Source organism: Pollachius pollachius (assembly GCF_949987615.1).
Source record: "Pollachius pollachius genome assembly, chromosome: 13".
Taxonomy (NCBI): Eukaryota; Metazoa; Chordata; class Actinopteri; order Gadiformes; family Gadidae; genus Pollachius; species Pollachius pollachius.
Window position 1 is genome coordinate 18,172,251 of NC_136946.1, and position 15,683 is coordinate 18,187,933.

Below are 15,683 nucleotides of genomic sequence, written 5' to 3' on the forward strand. Positions count from 1 at the left end.
CATCGTCTCTCTGGGGTCCGCCGGCTAATTCATGCAGGGACCCCGCGGCGGAGTCCCCTGTTGGCAGTTGGAGGGATTTTAAATTTGAAAGAATAGCGTGAAAATCCAATTAAATGCGGCTGTAAGCACATGCATCTAACTATAATTACAGCGTTCTCTGTATGTATGTATGCATGTCTTTCCTTTTGATTTTCTCGACGACCGTTCTTCCGATTGACTTCATACTCGGCGGGTGAATTCCTGAGGACCCGAGGCACCGAGTGTGAGGTTGTTTGGATGAGCGGTTCTCCAGAAAGCCAATGCACTTTATTAATATACACTTCTAATGTTTATTATTTGAATTGTTTTCAGAGCTATTGAATGTTAAAAAAAGAATGTAGGTAGTTATTTTTACTTTAAAGTTATATACTTTTAGTTTCCCAAGCTGTATTTGTATCCTTTTTTTCAATCTGGAAATAACTTTTTGCACCTTACTCCTGCTGTTGCAATAACCACAGATTGCACAGTAGTATTTCTATTGTTCTCATTTTATTTCTTGCCTGGTGATTATCTTATACTCTTGATGCTCTCCTCCTCCTCCTACTCCTCCTCCTCCAGCTGTCGGAGGAGGAGAAGATCCAGCGCTACAGCATCCTGTCGGAGCTCTACGACCTCATTGGCTTCCAGCGCAAGTCGGCCTTCTTCAAGCGTGTGGCGGCCATGCAGTGCGTGGCGCCCACCATCCCAGAGCCGGGCTGGAGGGCCTGCTACAAGCTGCTCCTGGAGACACTGCCCGGCTACAGCCTCTCCCTGGACCCAAAGGACTTCAGCAAAGGTAAGCCTCCCCTTCCGGTCCTGCAGCCAGCACACGCCTTGGCCAACATGAGATGTGCAGACAGCCTCTTGACTATAAATCAAATTAACTTTCTCTTGTTTTGTCAGCGCGACATTACCAGTGTCCATTAGTCTAGAGGACTACCAGATTATTTATTTATTTGGCCTTTATTTATCTAGGGAAAATCTCGATGAGATTCAAATCAATTTTACAAGAGTGTCCTGGCCAAGATAGGCAGGAGCACATTAAGCGGGTTGCAGACATACATATTACAATCTACAAGAAAATAATATTACATGAAGTGTCTGAGAGGCTTAACCCTCTCTCGGATGCCGCGGTCCACCGCTTCCCAGGCAGAGCTTAAGTCGATAAACATGCATTACTTACCGCATGCCTTGGATGTTGATGTTGAAGATTGTATTTACAGGCACTTTGGTGTCACAGACTTCTTTTTACCTGCGTTCGAAACAGAATGGAACGTGCACGTTGTTTGGTGAAGACATAGGATTTTAGTCCATGTTTCTCTAAATTGCAGTCTTGCAGCAACACCTAATTTCGGTTCACTGTGACTTTAAACACCCATTTGCCTAAAGCTGTATGGGCCTCAGGGACAGAAAGTAGGGCGAAGTCCTGGGAGAAAAGACTATCATTTACCCATACTTTTTTAAAGGAGTTGATCCAAAGGTAAGCTGGAAGCAGAACTATAATAGCCTTCTAAACAAGACAATGCCAACGGTTAAGTCTGCGCGCTGACAAGGCAGACCCTCCAACCTGAGCGCACAACATCCAATGTTGAGCGAGGGCTTTTACATTTGTGTTAAACCTCAATGCCCAAAGGTATACATGGTGTCCGGCATATGTTAGCATTGTAAAGGTTACGGACTCCATCCCAGAGCCAGGGAAAGTGGGGTACGAAGGTAGGTTTAAGGTCTTTGATTGACCTTTCGAAAATATCATTAGATTTGGTTTGTCAGGATTCAAAACAAGTTTAAATTTCAAAAGGCTAGATTTTTACAGTATTAAAAGCTAGTGATAGCGGTCAAAAAGCTGAAAATCCCACCATCATCCACATAAGAGTGAACATTTTGACTGTAGACATGTTGATCGAGACTATTGATTTATAATACGAATCTGAGCTTTCCAAGGAAGGATCTCTGGGCATCGAATAGAATAAGGTGCCATAAGGGAAACAAACAGACGGTTATCAAACAAACAGACGGTTTGTTCAGACAGTCCTAGACTGAAAAGTCCTTGCTTCAATATTGCATGATCCACGGAATCAAAAGCCCTAGATAGGTGAGTAAAAAGGCCTGAACAATCTTGCTTGTTATGCAGCTGTTTTTACTGACTTATCTAAGGCTTTTGAATAAAGTCAAAGCCAACCCGACCGCACTTGGAGATTGTTTGGCATTGAGGATGACTCCCTCAACAGGTTAATCGCATGCTATTGCCTGCATCACTTCTTATTGTCTGGCATGGTAAACCGGTCAATTGCTGATTAAGCTTAGATGCATTCACCTGTCCTCCTCTTATAGAAGTCGGCAGCCCTCCCCCAGGATAAAATAAAGAATAAATAAAAAAAGTCTTAGATTATTTAATGGCTGGGGATTCTCCTTTTTAAAAACAAGGAAATAGAGCCACATCATGATTGAGTTGAGTCTACGCCACGGCTGGGGTAGAGGGGCCAAGCGTTGGGTCCACATCCCGTTCCCCGACAGGAATACACCAGGATTACCTTCTCAGGGAGACAACAATCGCACCCGAATGCGAAGCGGAGAACATGCAGGTCCCCAGACTGCTCCAACGCGAGTGGAGCGCTGCCGCCCAGATGCTCCAGGTTCCCTCAGCGCGTCCCTTTGAGTCATTGATGAACAGGCTGCCCCACCACGGATACAGGGGCCAGAGGAACCCTGTCCATATTTAAAAACATCTGCATCCGTAGCGCAGCTCATATCATCTCATCTTTCATATAGTTTGTTTCCTCAAGTTCATCGTTTATTTGGTTGTATTCCAGTATTTTACAACCACTTTCTATTAGCTAAAAAGCCCAAAGCACAAGGCCATGTCAGGACGTGTTCTCGCTCCCATTCTGTTCGTTCATTGGATCGGGTGGATCAGCTTTTAATAGTTACCATTGCAATAATGTTGTAGGTATTGAATTGTAACCCTTTATTGTGATGCCTTTCATGTTGGTTGATTCCGATATTTTTCATTCCCCTTTCAACATCTGACCTTTGACCTCTATTGCATTGGCGTTCCATCAGAGGATCACAAAGCCACACGAGAAACAAGTCAAAAAGATAGGATCTAGGAAGAGCGGTTAGAAAAATTACGAAAAAGTGATAATCTAACTGCTGGACTGAGAAAAATTTCTACAGAATTAACACATGCTCACCTTCACAACACCATCGAGAGGTATATCCACACCATAGTATCCACGCCATCATTCAAAACACACTCTCTGGGTCTCGAGAGCTCTCCTTCCATTGTTTTTCCCATTGAGGTCGACCAATCTGCCCGCAGAGGAAACACAACTCAGTGTGCTTGAGCCAAGCTGATGGGCTCTTCTGCCGAGTCCTCTGCAGGAGTATCTGTGTATCTCTCCACCCTCACCTGATGCCCCAACTCCATGTCCAAGTGTTTCAAATGCAGAAGACAACAAGCCCTGCCCTGATCTCTCTCTCACGCAAACACACGCACGCACACACGCACGCACGCACGCACACTTGCACACATACAGTATGTGATTTATCTGGCTACCGTTAAAAAAAAAACCCGCTCCACTTGGAATCCTTTTCCTTTCATGAGCCATGGATGGTGAAGGCTAGATTATCTGCAGCCTGATTGCTAGCACTGCAGCTCAGGCTAATGATTGCTTTCGTTTTTGAAAACTTTTACTTCAGATGCCCCGGCGAAAGCAGAAGACGAGTCGAAACCGTGCAATGCACTTTGTTTAAAAGCCAGTATTGATTTATTTCGTAAGCGTTCAGTATTTTAAAAAAGGTAGTTGGTCGTTCTCTCATCCATAGACTTGACTAAATATTAAGCCATTGAGGTTTTTAGGGTCAACAGATGGTACAGATTTGTCATTGATTTCCAAAGAATTCTCCTTTTTTACGTTACGGTTGTTGATGTTTTTACTTCGTGGTGGTGAAACGTCTGCTTCAAAGAACATATTTACTCCCAGCAACACTCTTGTGGATTGTCCTTTTCAGTGCTACAGACTACATTTGCTTTTTCCGTTTTTGTCCTGCAAGGTCAATCTTTTAAGCATCGTGCTTTTAAAGCAAAATAAATAATTGAAATACTTCAACAAACATTGTCTAGTTCAGTTTGCTCAAAGATTGTGAGGTGCATGTGAAGGTTACTGACAAAAAACGGCTGCCATGGCATTGGGCTTACATTACGCACATTCTAAAGCCGGCATTAAGCATTCCCATTGAAATGCACTTTGGGATAATGTCTTAGCACAGTGCAACACCCAAATAAGCAAACACATAAGTGACTTGAGTAGCATGCGGGGAGAAGCGGTTAAATGGCCTCCTTATTTATAGCCTGAACCAATGTTAAAGTTAATGAGGGCGCTCCTCTCATAAAACATAACTGCCATAACCGCCATCGCCCCCTTACAATGCTGTCGGGATGTGAGGCGGGCGGCAGCAAAGTGCTCTAACAGGGCGGGGGTCCACTCTGACTTTTCAGAGGAACACGAACCAAAATTAAGCCCTGGTGGTTTTCCCGGCTTTTCTGGAGAACCAGCTCTTGAAAAATGCTAATAAGTGGAGGTTAATTTTTAGGCGATTTATTTAATTTTTCGTTTCTTCTTCCAGTATCTCCTCCTGTCCCCCCTTTGCTCCATTCACTCATTTATTTTTTCAGGCCACTCCGGTATTTGAAGGGGGAGAGATAGGCAGGTAGTGAGAGAGGGAAAGAGGGGGCGCATGACATCCAGAGAAGCCACTTCCACTGCGTCCTCTGGATTACTTGCAGGAAATCACTGGCAGACAGGTACAACCCGCCTCTATTTATAGACTGCTTAGTGAGCGCAGCGCCATGAAGTGGTGGAGAAAATAGCTTAGAAAGGATTTGCATTTTACAGTATGTTATTTTTTTTCTCTGCCACTCATTCCAAATGCTTAATAGTCACAGTTTTACACATTTACAGAAATCACAATAAGCATCATAGCCACGGGTTGAGGTGTGTATCAGTGTGCAGCAATGGGCTTAGGTTACAAATCCTTTTTTGTGGCGGTTGTTCTTCCAACACACCGTTGTCTCCCCCAACCTTCACAGATAACAGCAGGGAGCCCAGCCAGGGATCAAAGGTGCCCATGCATGTCAGAAGCTTGACTTTGCTGTAGGCCTTTTGTGGATCTCTGCCATGCAAACCAGGCTCGCCGTGGATTGAGTGTGTGTGTGTGTGTGTGTGTGTGTGTGTGTGTGTGTGTGTGTGTGTGTCCCTGTGTGTGTGTGTGTGTGTTTCTGTGTGCGTGTACACATGTGGTGGAAAATAAACTGAAATATTTACACCAGCAGGCATCTCAACAACGGAATAAACAAAGTGGATCCATGTGGTACTCGGTGCTGATCGTTTTTTTTTAAAGTTTTCGGTTCAGAGAATATGTGTCATGGTCTATCTCTACATGTGCTACCAGGTAGATCAACTCGGGTTAGTTCATTAAGGTGCACTCGTGTATGTGACTATATATGGAGCTTCTCATTATATTCACCGTCCCCTTCCAGGTACCCACCGGGGCTGGGCGGCCGTCCAGATGCGCCTCCTGCATGAGCTGGTGTACGCCTCGCGCCGCATGGGGAACCCAGCCCTCTCGGTGCGCCACCTGTCCTTCCTGCTGCAGACCATGCTGGACTTCGTGTCGGACCAAGGTGGGTTCATCTCATGGGCCGGTGACCCAGTCGGACCGCAGCAATTAGTTTGTCGTTTGTCTTGTTTGCATTTGTTGATTGGTTACCTGGTTCTGTGTGTTGTGTTCATTCTCTCTGGCTTGATCATGGGCGTAGGAACAGATGGGATATTCTCAATCTTTTAGCTTGTATCCAGTGGTGCATTGTCCACAGCAAAGAGGATCCCCCCCCCCCCCCCTCCCCTCCAGTGGTTTGTCTAAACATCCAAAAATTCAGTGCACAAGGGAGACTGAAATGTAGTTAAATTGTTGTATCATTTTGCCAAGGTGGCCAGACAGTCCACTGGCTAGACAATAGAGACCATTATAATCCTTGGTTGGCCACAGGCACACAAACAGACACAAGGACATGCCACACATAGAGAGAGAGAGAGAGAGAGAGAGAGAGAGAGAGAGAGAGAGAGAGAGAGAGAGAGAGAGATGTTTGTGTGTAAGTAGTGCAGGGAGCTTGTGGTATAAAATATTGAACACTCCTTAGCAGAGGCTCTGAGGAGGGAGGGGGGACTGCTCCCATTGCCAGCATCCATCTTGCTCCAGTAGCACCAGCATCCCCACGCTCCCCTTTCTCCCCACCTCCGTCAAGAGACGTTCTGCCCTTGACGTCTCAGATACATAAATGAATAAACAACCAGGCAAAAGTTGACCGATTGATTTAGTTCACCTATGACCCTGCGTGCAGAGCACGGAAAATCAAGTACAGACTTAGAAATAAGGGGGGGGGGGGGGGGGGAGCCTTGCGTTAACCTTTACCAACCCCCACCCTTCAGTCTCTTAACGGTGAGCTGGTGGCGGGTGCTGTGTAATGGGCCGTGCACATTGCTCTCCCTCTGGAAACAAGAAGAGGGAATGTTTTTGCTCGCGTGCTGTACCTCTCTTTCTGTGTAGAGAGAGCACAATGTCACAAAACATTCAAGTCACGTCAGGTTTTCAACCGTGGGTTCAAAAGTGTGCTTTGGAGGGAACAGCCTGGTAATCGCTGTGACACTATCCATCGTTATTGAAGTGACTGGTTCTGATTGGTTGAAAAGAATAATAACAATAATGAAGTATGACCTGATGGAGAAGGTCGCTCAGTGTGTGCGTGCGTGATTGAGCGTTCGTGCGTGTTCAATATCACTGATGGTGCTCAGCAATGGCCGCCTGTGGGTCAGGTAGTGGCAGGGGGCTGTTCGCGCCCTTAGGCGCTCAAGGTAGTTGATGCATTTTTATAAAATGTTAACTCACTGTGGCTAACAGTTCCCAGCGGTGACTCCCATCACTCCCCAAGTTTGTTAAAAATATAAAACTAAGTGGCATAGACAGGACCGAGCGAATGGTTTGGGAAGAGCTGTGAAGCGGGGCCTACTTCTGTCTCCCTAGGTTTTTAACAAGGATGCAGGAACACACTGACGCTTCATTCCTCCTTTACGGCACAGCACATTTTCATGTTTTCAAAAAATCGTAGCAAGCCTTTGTAAAGTATGCCGTCCATACACCTGGAATTATTGAAGACGCATGGATGCCATCAGCCTGCAGCCTGTCAGGAGATTGGCCCTTTCTAGTTGAATGAGTTTGGAAACATCTTCCTTTTTTTTATGCGGTGAGGTTTATCTGTGAAACGAGAGACTCAAGGTAACTCTGCAACAAACAATGGGGTCCACGACACATTTAGGAGACTTGGGGAACGGCACATGGGAGGCAAGCGACTCTCTTGATCGATCACACTTGAGGACGTGAGGCTCATTAAGATTCCCTGCAATCCGATATGCTTCCACTTTTAGGCATGCTCAGATTTTATCGTTTTGTTGTGTAGGAACACCTAGTTTGTCTGATGGGGATGCTCGCCTGGTCTGTACAAAACAATTAATCGATTTAAAAGCTATCTCTAAAGACATGTTGTCAGACATACTCCTTCTATAGAAGTGAGTTGAGCAGAAAGATGCGCATGTTGCCCCATAACTGCAACCTAAAAGACAAACTATTATTCAATCAGTGATTGGAAGGACTATCTGTTCTTTACAGATTGTCCTTCACTTCATAAAGCGCACCCTTATCCGCCTGGAAGCAGAGAGCTAAGCCAACACATCTCGGCACTTGGCTTGAGAAAAGGAAGGGAATCTGCACCTGCTGGGAGGCCGATCGCAGATCTGTCCTTCAGATGGTACTGTGACATTTGTGCTGAGCAGAGAACATCCTGTGTAATGTACTGTGTGTCAAACCTGCTCTCGCAGTCACCGGCGCAGCAGGCTTGTGTTTGTGCCCCACACAGCACTTCAGCAGTCCCAGTTTATGGTTGTTGTTCCTAGACATCCCGGGTCACTCAAGGTACCAGCAGGACGTGAACAGTACCCCGACAACATTCAGAGATGGTTATTATCTGATTGCGTCATTTTAACTTCTATTTGTAGAAGTCAAGTTATTGCGGGATTATACGTTTTTTTTTGCCTGCATTTAGCAGAATACAGTAGCGTGGAGTTAGATTTTTCAGTTCAAAATACTAGCTCTGCCAGTACATAGTATGATAGATAAATAAAGAAATATATATAATGAAATAAGAAATATAAGTGTGCAAATATACAGGTGCAAAAATACAGTTTGGTATATGCAGCTCAGGCTATAGTTTAAATGAATATTCTTCTGTCCTTATTCAAAGGGGAGTCATTATAACTTGAATCATTATCTGTTCTGGACTGTTTGTCCCTATCGAAGGCGTAGCGCTGAGGGAAAGTAACGAAAGCGCACACACTGAGTGAGTGATTGCAATTTGAATACCCTGCGGTATAATTGGTCTTTAATTGCCGGATTATAACCGCGCCATTTTAGACTTTGCTGATCCCAGTTTACATTGTCACTTCAGCGAGAGTTGATACCTCAGCAACCACACGATCCGACCCAAGACACGTCAATAACCTCAAGGAGGAGGTTGAGATGCAGCGAATTTGGACGAATGCGCTTCAAGTTGCCTCGTTTAAAACGCTGTCCAATACTTATTTCTCATTTTTTTTAACCATCCACAGAGAAGAAAGAAGTGACCCAGAGCCTGGAGAACTATACCTCCAAGTGTCCCGGAGGGATGGAGGTCATCACCCTGCCCGACGGCCTCAAGCTCCCCCCCGTCCCCTTCACCAAGCTGCCCATCGTCAGGTAGGAGCGTGCCTCCCAGCGCCCCCTTCTTAGTGAAGCTAAAAGACCAAATTCAAAAGTCTTTGAATGATCACGTCCAAAGTATTCTCAAGTCCTGCACAAAGCGAGCTACCAGAAAATCATCTTACAACATGATTCTATTTCTTTTGCTGCTTGTGCTATAAATATGAACTGAAATAAGCACTGTGTGCTTTGGGATTTATACTCTATGGCAAAATCTGCATTCATCATTCGCTGGCCTCCACCCAGTTAGCGTTAAGAAACAAGGTGGCCACTACCTAGCGTTTGGAATCAAGTTGGAACTAAGATCGTTGTTGGTTGATTCAGGCCGATACAGCAGCTCAAAGAAGGATGGTCCTAATCAAGGATCAGTGTTGGAGAGCGTACCAAAACACAGCGCAATCGATGCTTAAAAAGGGCCACCTTGACACTTCTTAATTCACTATTTCCAAATATTTAAGAAATATATACTAAATGTCACTCCATCTATATCAAATCTATGGCTCCAAACTGCAGGTGTCAGTAAAAGTAACTGTATTTGCAAAAAGCACAATCTAATGTAATTAAAGTGATAGATTTGTCCCTAAGCCCTGGTTAACCATGGTAGCCACCCTATTAGGCAAAGCCAAAAGCATATTTTTGATTGGCATATTAATACACTCGAATGACTCATCAGCTCAAAACCAGCGCGTTGTGGCAATGGAAAAATTTGCAATGTCCTAGAAAATCGCATATTTATATCTATCTAAAGTATCTGTCTTGTTCAATTTGCCACCAACTGGCCCTGGTTACTGAAGTGACATTAGTGTGATTTGCAGGAAGCCACAAGGGGTCCCCAATCGAAAACCATCACATGGAATTCACTTTTTTTATCACTGATCTGCGGTGAATTTTTAATTACAGACACACGCTTTAAATGGAATGCGCTATGTTACGTAAATGTTTAGTCAGGTGTCTGTCTGTCTGTCTGTCTGTCTGTCTGTCTGTCTGTCTGTCTGGGTTTGTCTGTGTAGGTGCGTGCGTAGGTGTGTGTGTGTGAGTGCATGTATGCGTGTGTGAGGGTGTGAATGTGTGAGTATGTGAGTGTATGCTCACCTATCTTCTTGCAGTGCAGGTGGGGGGGGTAGAGTGATGGGATGCAGGCAGCCTATTAGCCCGCCCTGGCCAAGTGAGGGAGCTGAGGCACCTGTCTCTCTCCCCTCCGTGGCTGCTCGCTAACAGGGGGGGAGACAGATGGCTTCCCCCACACCCACAGGTGATGAATGGGCCACTCGATACACCTTCACCCCCGGAGCCGTCTGGACGTAGCTGTGGTACAACAGCGGCAGCAACATCATTCCTGAGCTCTGCTCAATTTCTGTCCCCCTCTACCCCATCACTCCCCCCCTCCTCCACCCTCACCGTAATGTCCTCTCCCCACCAAAATAGGTCGGTGAAGCTTCTGGATCTGCCGGCCAGCCTGCGGCCCCACAAGGTGAAAGGCCTGCTGGGACAGAACATGTCCACCGCCAGCCCCTTCATCTACTCACCCATCATCATGCACAACCGCGGAGAGGAGCGCTGCAAGAAGATAGGTGAGCACATACTCACACACACACACACACACACACACACACACACACACACACACACCCATGTACCGACACAGAGAGACACAGACACAGACAGACAGACATGCTCACACACACACCGACACACCGACACACACACACACAAACACACACACACACACACACACACACACAGGCTAGGGTTGTTCTTTTCCCGTTATTGTGCATTCAGTGAGCTGACAGATTGTTTATTTGTTTCTCAGAAAGTGAGTCACCGCATCACAGCGTACCACGCATTGTGTTCCTTTCCCAATGTAGGCAAACTAAAATAGAAGTTGCTTCCCTTTGATTGATACTTTGTGATATCAGTGAACAGATGGCTGGCCGTAACTGATTTACCACATTGACGCAAATCGATTGATAGTTTAAATCCCTGAGTAACAGTTTTTTGCTTTGTTTGCTGCAGTATAAAATGTATCTGGATTCTTTTTGATTTTTCCGTTTGTTTTACTTGAGAGGAATCTTTTTTATTATTGTTGTTTTTTTTTATTGATTAATTTAAAAGCAAAACTAGTTGGGAACAAAAAAGTTCAATTTGTTGTATTTTCGCAGGTGAATCTCATAACCATTACCAGGAACCAGGGGGCCCAGGCGTTAATCTAATGCTCAAACCTTCCTCATCATCCAATTGAATCGAAGGTCTCTTCCATAAATCGTCATCACTAGAGTAGAGGAGTGTTCGCTTCACTCTCCATTACTTTTGGATTCATCATGTACACTGGAAAGGGGTGTGTGTCTGTCTGTGTGAATCATGTCTGTGGGCCTCTTCATGCAGCTGCTTCCTCTTGTATACTCACAGGACCTCAAGCAGAAGTGTGTGTGTGTGTGTGTGTGTGTGTGTGCAGAAATAATAGCCCCTTAGTCTCGTGACAAGTGGGCAGAGGGATGATGGCGTTCCAGTTGGTGACAAAAGAAAAATACCTCCTAAATATTTGAAAAGGTGCAGGTCATTTCTGGAATGTGGTTAAAACCCATGTTTAATTGGAATAATGCTTCAAAATATCACGTAGGTGGTATGTGGAGTTCGTCAGTGGCTTTCTGACACTCTTGGTCTGAGTCAGAGCTGGTTACAGCAGAGCTTCAATGTAACGCGGGTCGCTAACCAGACGGGCCACGGAGCACCGTGTCGGGCATAGTCGATCTCAGGTCTTGTTCTGTGTTTAATATAAAGAGTTTTAATGGCGCTGTGTTGGGCGCCAAGACTTGGAGCAGTGTTGGACGTTAGAATTGCTTGAGCCCTCATTGGAAACAGGACCCACCTTATACCAGTGAAGACATAATGCTTTGAATGTATGGCGGAACCTCAAATGATCATACGACTGATAAAGGTAGTTTGTACATTGTGCAAAGTTTCAAGTAAATCTCAAAGCAGCACTAGCGCTATTCACGAGCAGGCTAATGTAGATTAAGGATAGCCAGATAAGAAGGACAATTACTTAACTTCAGTGTATTGCCTTATATCTATTAGCTAAGGTTATGTATAGTACCTGTTATTTTTGTTTTGTTTTTTTAGTTGGTAGAGCTTTTGCTATGGGAGGTGGAGCATGCATAGTTGGTTCGTGAGGAAAGAGAGGTTGAGGCACTGGCGGTAGAAATGAAAAGAACCAAACAATTCATTGAAATTGAGAGACTCCTTTGAAATGAATGTACACAAATGGATGGTACGTCACAAAGGACATGCCATGACTTCTGCAAAGCGGTGAACAATGGGTGCAACTAAATTTGTTAGGGTGCTACAAATTAAATAGTTAGTAGAAAAGGTTGGTCTTGAGCCCTGCTCCCCATTCCTGCCCCCTGTCCCTGCCCTCCTTCCGAGACTGAGAAGTTTCGCTGGGTGCCGTACTGCTCAAAAATGAACCGTGACCTGCGAACTGAACGGTTTGGATCCATCCCTACGCCAGACACACTGGAGGTCCTCAGCATATGAGAGAATACTACTTGTTTGGTGCCTGGCCCACACGGGTACATTTGAATGTTTTATAGGCTTCTGAACTCAGGCTGACATGGTTCCAGCTTCATATTTCAGTAGCGACTAGAGTAGGGTGAAAGGCTGTGGTTGTGTCTGATGGGCAGTGTCAGCAGAGGACACGTTGCCATGCTGAGTCAGAGGCATCAGGGCCTTCATCTCGGGGCCTTTGATCATCTCTGCAGATTTGTTTCAAAGCACACACCTTTCTTCATCCAGGAAACCACACACAGCCCATCACGATTCAGGTCTTCGTCTCTACGACGTGTGAAATGTACGGTGTTTCACCAAGTCTTTTAGAATTATCCAAAAAAACAGATATACTTAAAATCAACACAGAGACATGGCTCATGGTTAGGGGTGGGAGGTATTAGATAAAATTCATATCACTGTATTTCCCACTGTCCGGACGGTATCGATATTATTTCATGGTATATGAGAAAATATTCTGAATCATATACAGTGGGGCAAAAAAGTATTTAGTCAGCCACCAATTGTGCAAGTTCTCCCACTTAAAAAGATGAGAGAGGCCTGTAATTTTCATCATAGGTAAACCTCAGCTATAAGAGCCAGAATGAAAAAAAAAAATCCAGAAAATCACATTGTCTGATTTTTTAAGAATTTATTTGCAAATTATGGTGGAAAATAAGTATTTGGTCACCTACAAACCAGCAAGATTTCTGGCTGTCACAGACCTGTAACTTCTTCTTTAAGATGCTCCTCTGTCCTCCACTTGTTACCTGTATTAATGGCACCTGTTTGAACTCCTTATCAGTATAAAAGACACCTGTCCACAACCTCAAACAGTCACACTCCAAACTCCACTATGGCCAAGACCAAAGAGCTGTCAAAGGACACCAGAAACACAATTGTAGACCTGCACCAGGCTGGGAAGTCTGAATCTGCAATAGGTAAGAAGCTTGGTGTGAAGAAATCAACTCTGGGAGCAATTATTAGGAAATGGAATACATACAAGACCACTGATAATCTCCCTCGATCTGGGGCTCCACGCAAGATCTCACCCTGTGGGCTCAAAATGATCACAAGAACGGTGAACAAAAATCCCAGAACCACACGGGGGTACCTAGTGAATGACCTCCAGAGAGCTGGGACCAAAGTAACAAAGGCTACCATCACTAACACACTACGCCGCCAAGGACTCAAATCCTGCAGTGCCAGACGTGTCCCCCTGCTAAAGCCAGTGCATGTCCGGGCCCGTTTGAAGTTTGCTAGAGAGCATTTGGATGATCCAGAACAGGATTGGGAGAATGTCATATGGTCAGCTGAAACCAAAATATAACTTTTTGGTAAAAACTCAACTCGTCGTGTTTGGAGGAGAAAGAATGCTGGGTTGCATCCAAAGAACACCATACCTACAGTGAAGCATGGGGGTGGAAACATCATGCTTTGGGGCTGTTTTTCTGCCAAGGGACCAGGACGTCTGATCCGTGTGACGGAAAGAATGAATGGGGCCATGTATCGTGAGATTTTGAGTGAAAACCTCCTTCCATCAGCAAGGGCACTGAAGATGAAACGTGGCTGGGTCTTTCAGTATGACAATGACCCCAAACACACCGCCCGGGCAACGAAGGAGTGGCTTCGTAAGAAGCATTTCAAGGTCCTGGAGTGGCCTAGCCAGTCTCCAGATCTCAACCCCATAGAAAATCTTTGGAGGGAGTTGAAAGTCTGTGTTGCCCAGCGAAGGCCCAAAAACATCACTGCTCTAGAGGAGATCTGCATGGAGGAATGGGCCAAAATACCAGCAGCAGTGTGTGAAAACCTTGTAAAGACTTACAGAAAACGTTTGACCTCTGTCATTGCCAACAAAGGGCATGAAACAAAGTATTGAGATGACGTTTTGTTATTGACCAAATACTTATTTTCCACCATAATTTGCAAATAAATTCTTTAAAAATCAGACAATGTGATTTTCTAGATTTTTTTTTTCATTTTGTCTCTCATAGCTGAGGTATACCTATGATGAAAATTACAGGCCTCTCATCTTTTTAAGTGGGAGAACTTGCACAATTGGTGGCTGACTAAATACTTTTTTGCCCCACTGTATTAGTAGCCCTTCTTAGTTAAATACATTAGTTTAAGGTAAAACATGTATTTTAACCTTATATAACAAGAAAGAGTGAGGCATTGGAAATAATATGAACCTGAAAAGTCTTTTTTTTTATTGTGCAATTGTTTTTGAAAAACTATGCAAATATTCAACATGAATAAATATGGTAGTATAAATATAGGTAATATGAATATAATTTTATATTATGTAAACGGCTCGTAACACCAGAAGCATATGATGACTTCATTGATTGCTCAGTCACGCTCGTCTTTGGTCGTGCTGCGGTGCCAACTGCTGCACGTATTCGGGTGCATTCCTCATATTGACGGACATGCATTGACGATTCAGTTGGTTTCAGCCTCACACCCCTAGATGCCACTAAACCTGAGACACTGCACCTTTCACCTTTTTGAACTCAACTTGAGTTCAAAAAGGTGATCGACTTGCTAACATTAAATAAAATAATTAGATTAAAATAACAGATTTCCGTTGTCCGTCACTTTAAAATCCTTTCCTCCTTATTCATGAACGTCAGGTAGTGTTTTGTGGTACATCCTTTGTTCAGACTTGCATAGAATGGCGATTATTTATATTTGTTGCAAAGAAGTTCAACTTCCATTTTAAGTTTTTTTTTTTATTTCATTAGACTGGCTTAACAATGCGTGGGTTGATTTCACACTGTGTTATAGCCTGAGGCCACGAGTCACAAGTGGGGGTTCCGTTTTCAACTTTCTTCCCCTGAGTAGAAAACAAATGCCCTTAAATGATAATAGCAGAAATAGCACTTCCAACCTCAAAGTGCAGATGTATTATGGCAGAGGAGAAATCACTCGCTTCCTACTGTAGGTTTTTTGCTGATGGAAAATCCAAGCTACTTTTCGTGGCCTACATATGCCCCTGTGTGCTGTGTGTGTCTGTGTGTCGTGTGTGTCTGTGTGTGTGTGTGTGTGTGTGTGTGTGTGATTTTCCGTCTTGCGCCCTTGTACATTTATTTACCTGTTATTTTTTCTCAGTCATACTCTATGACTCATATTAATGCTGGAGCCATAAAACCCCAGATTCTGTATTGGGAGATTGTTTTTTTTCTGTGCAATTGCTGTGAGACTGTGTGTGAGGAAAGAGGAAAGGCAGGTTTGATCAAGACATTGAGATTAATAGTCCTGGCTGCGGTGAGCCC

The 15,683-nt window shown here is 44.5% G+C and overlaps 1 protein-coding gene across 3 annotated transcripts in view; it reads left to right on the plus strand.

Annotated features, from left to right (window-relative positions):
• The window catches only part of trappc9 (trafficking protein particle complex subunit 9), a 145,539-nt gene that overhangs the window by 8,158 nt on the left and 121,698 nt on the right, over positions 1–15,683 (plus strand). For all 3 annotated transcript variants that reach the window (XM_079749804.1, XM_079749806.1, XM_079749805.1), the window contains 4 exons: positions 598–814; positions 5,558–5,701; positions 8,736–8,862; positions 10,291–10,436. In XM_079749804.1, coding sequence (XP_079605930.1) covers positions 598–814; positions 5,558–5,701; positions 8,736–8,862; positions 10,291–10,436 — 634 coding nt within the window. The remainder of the gene's footprint in view (positions 1–597; positions 815–5,557; positions 5,702–8,735; positions 8,863–10,290; positions 10,437–15,683) is intronic.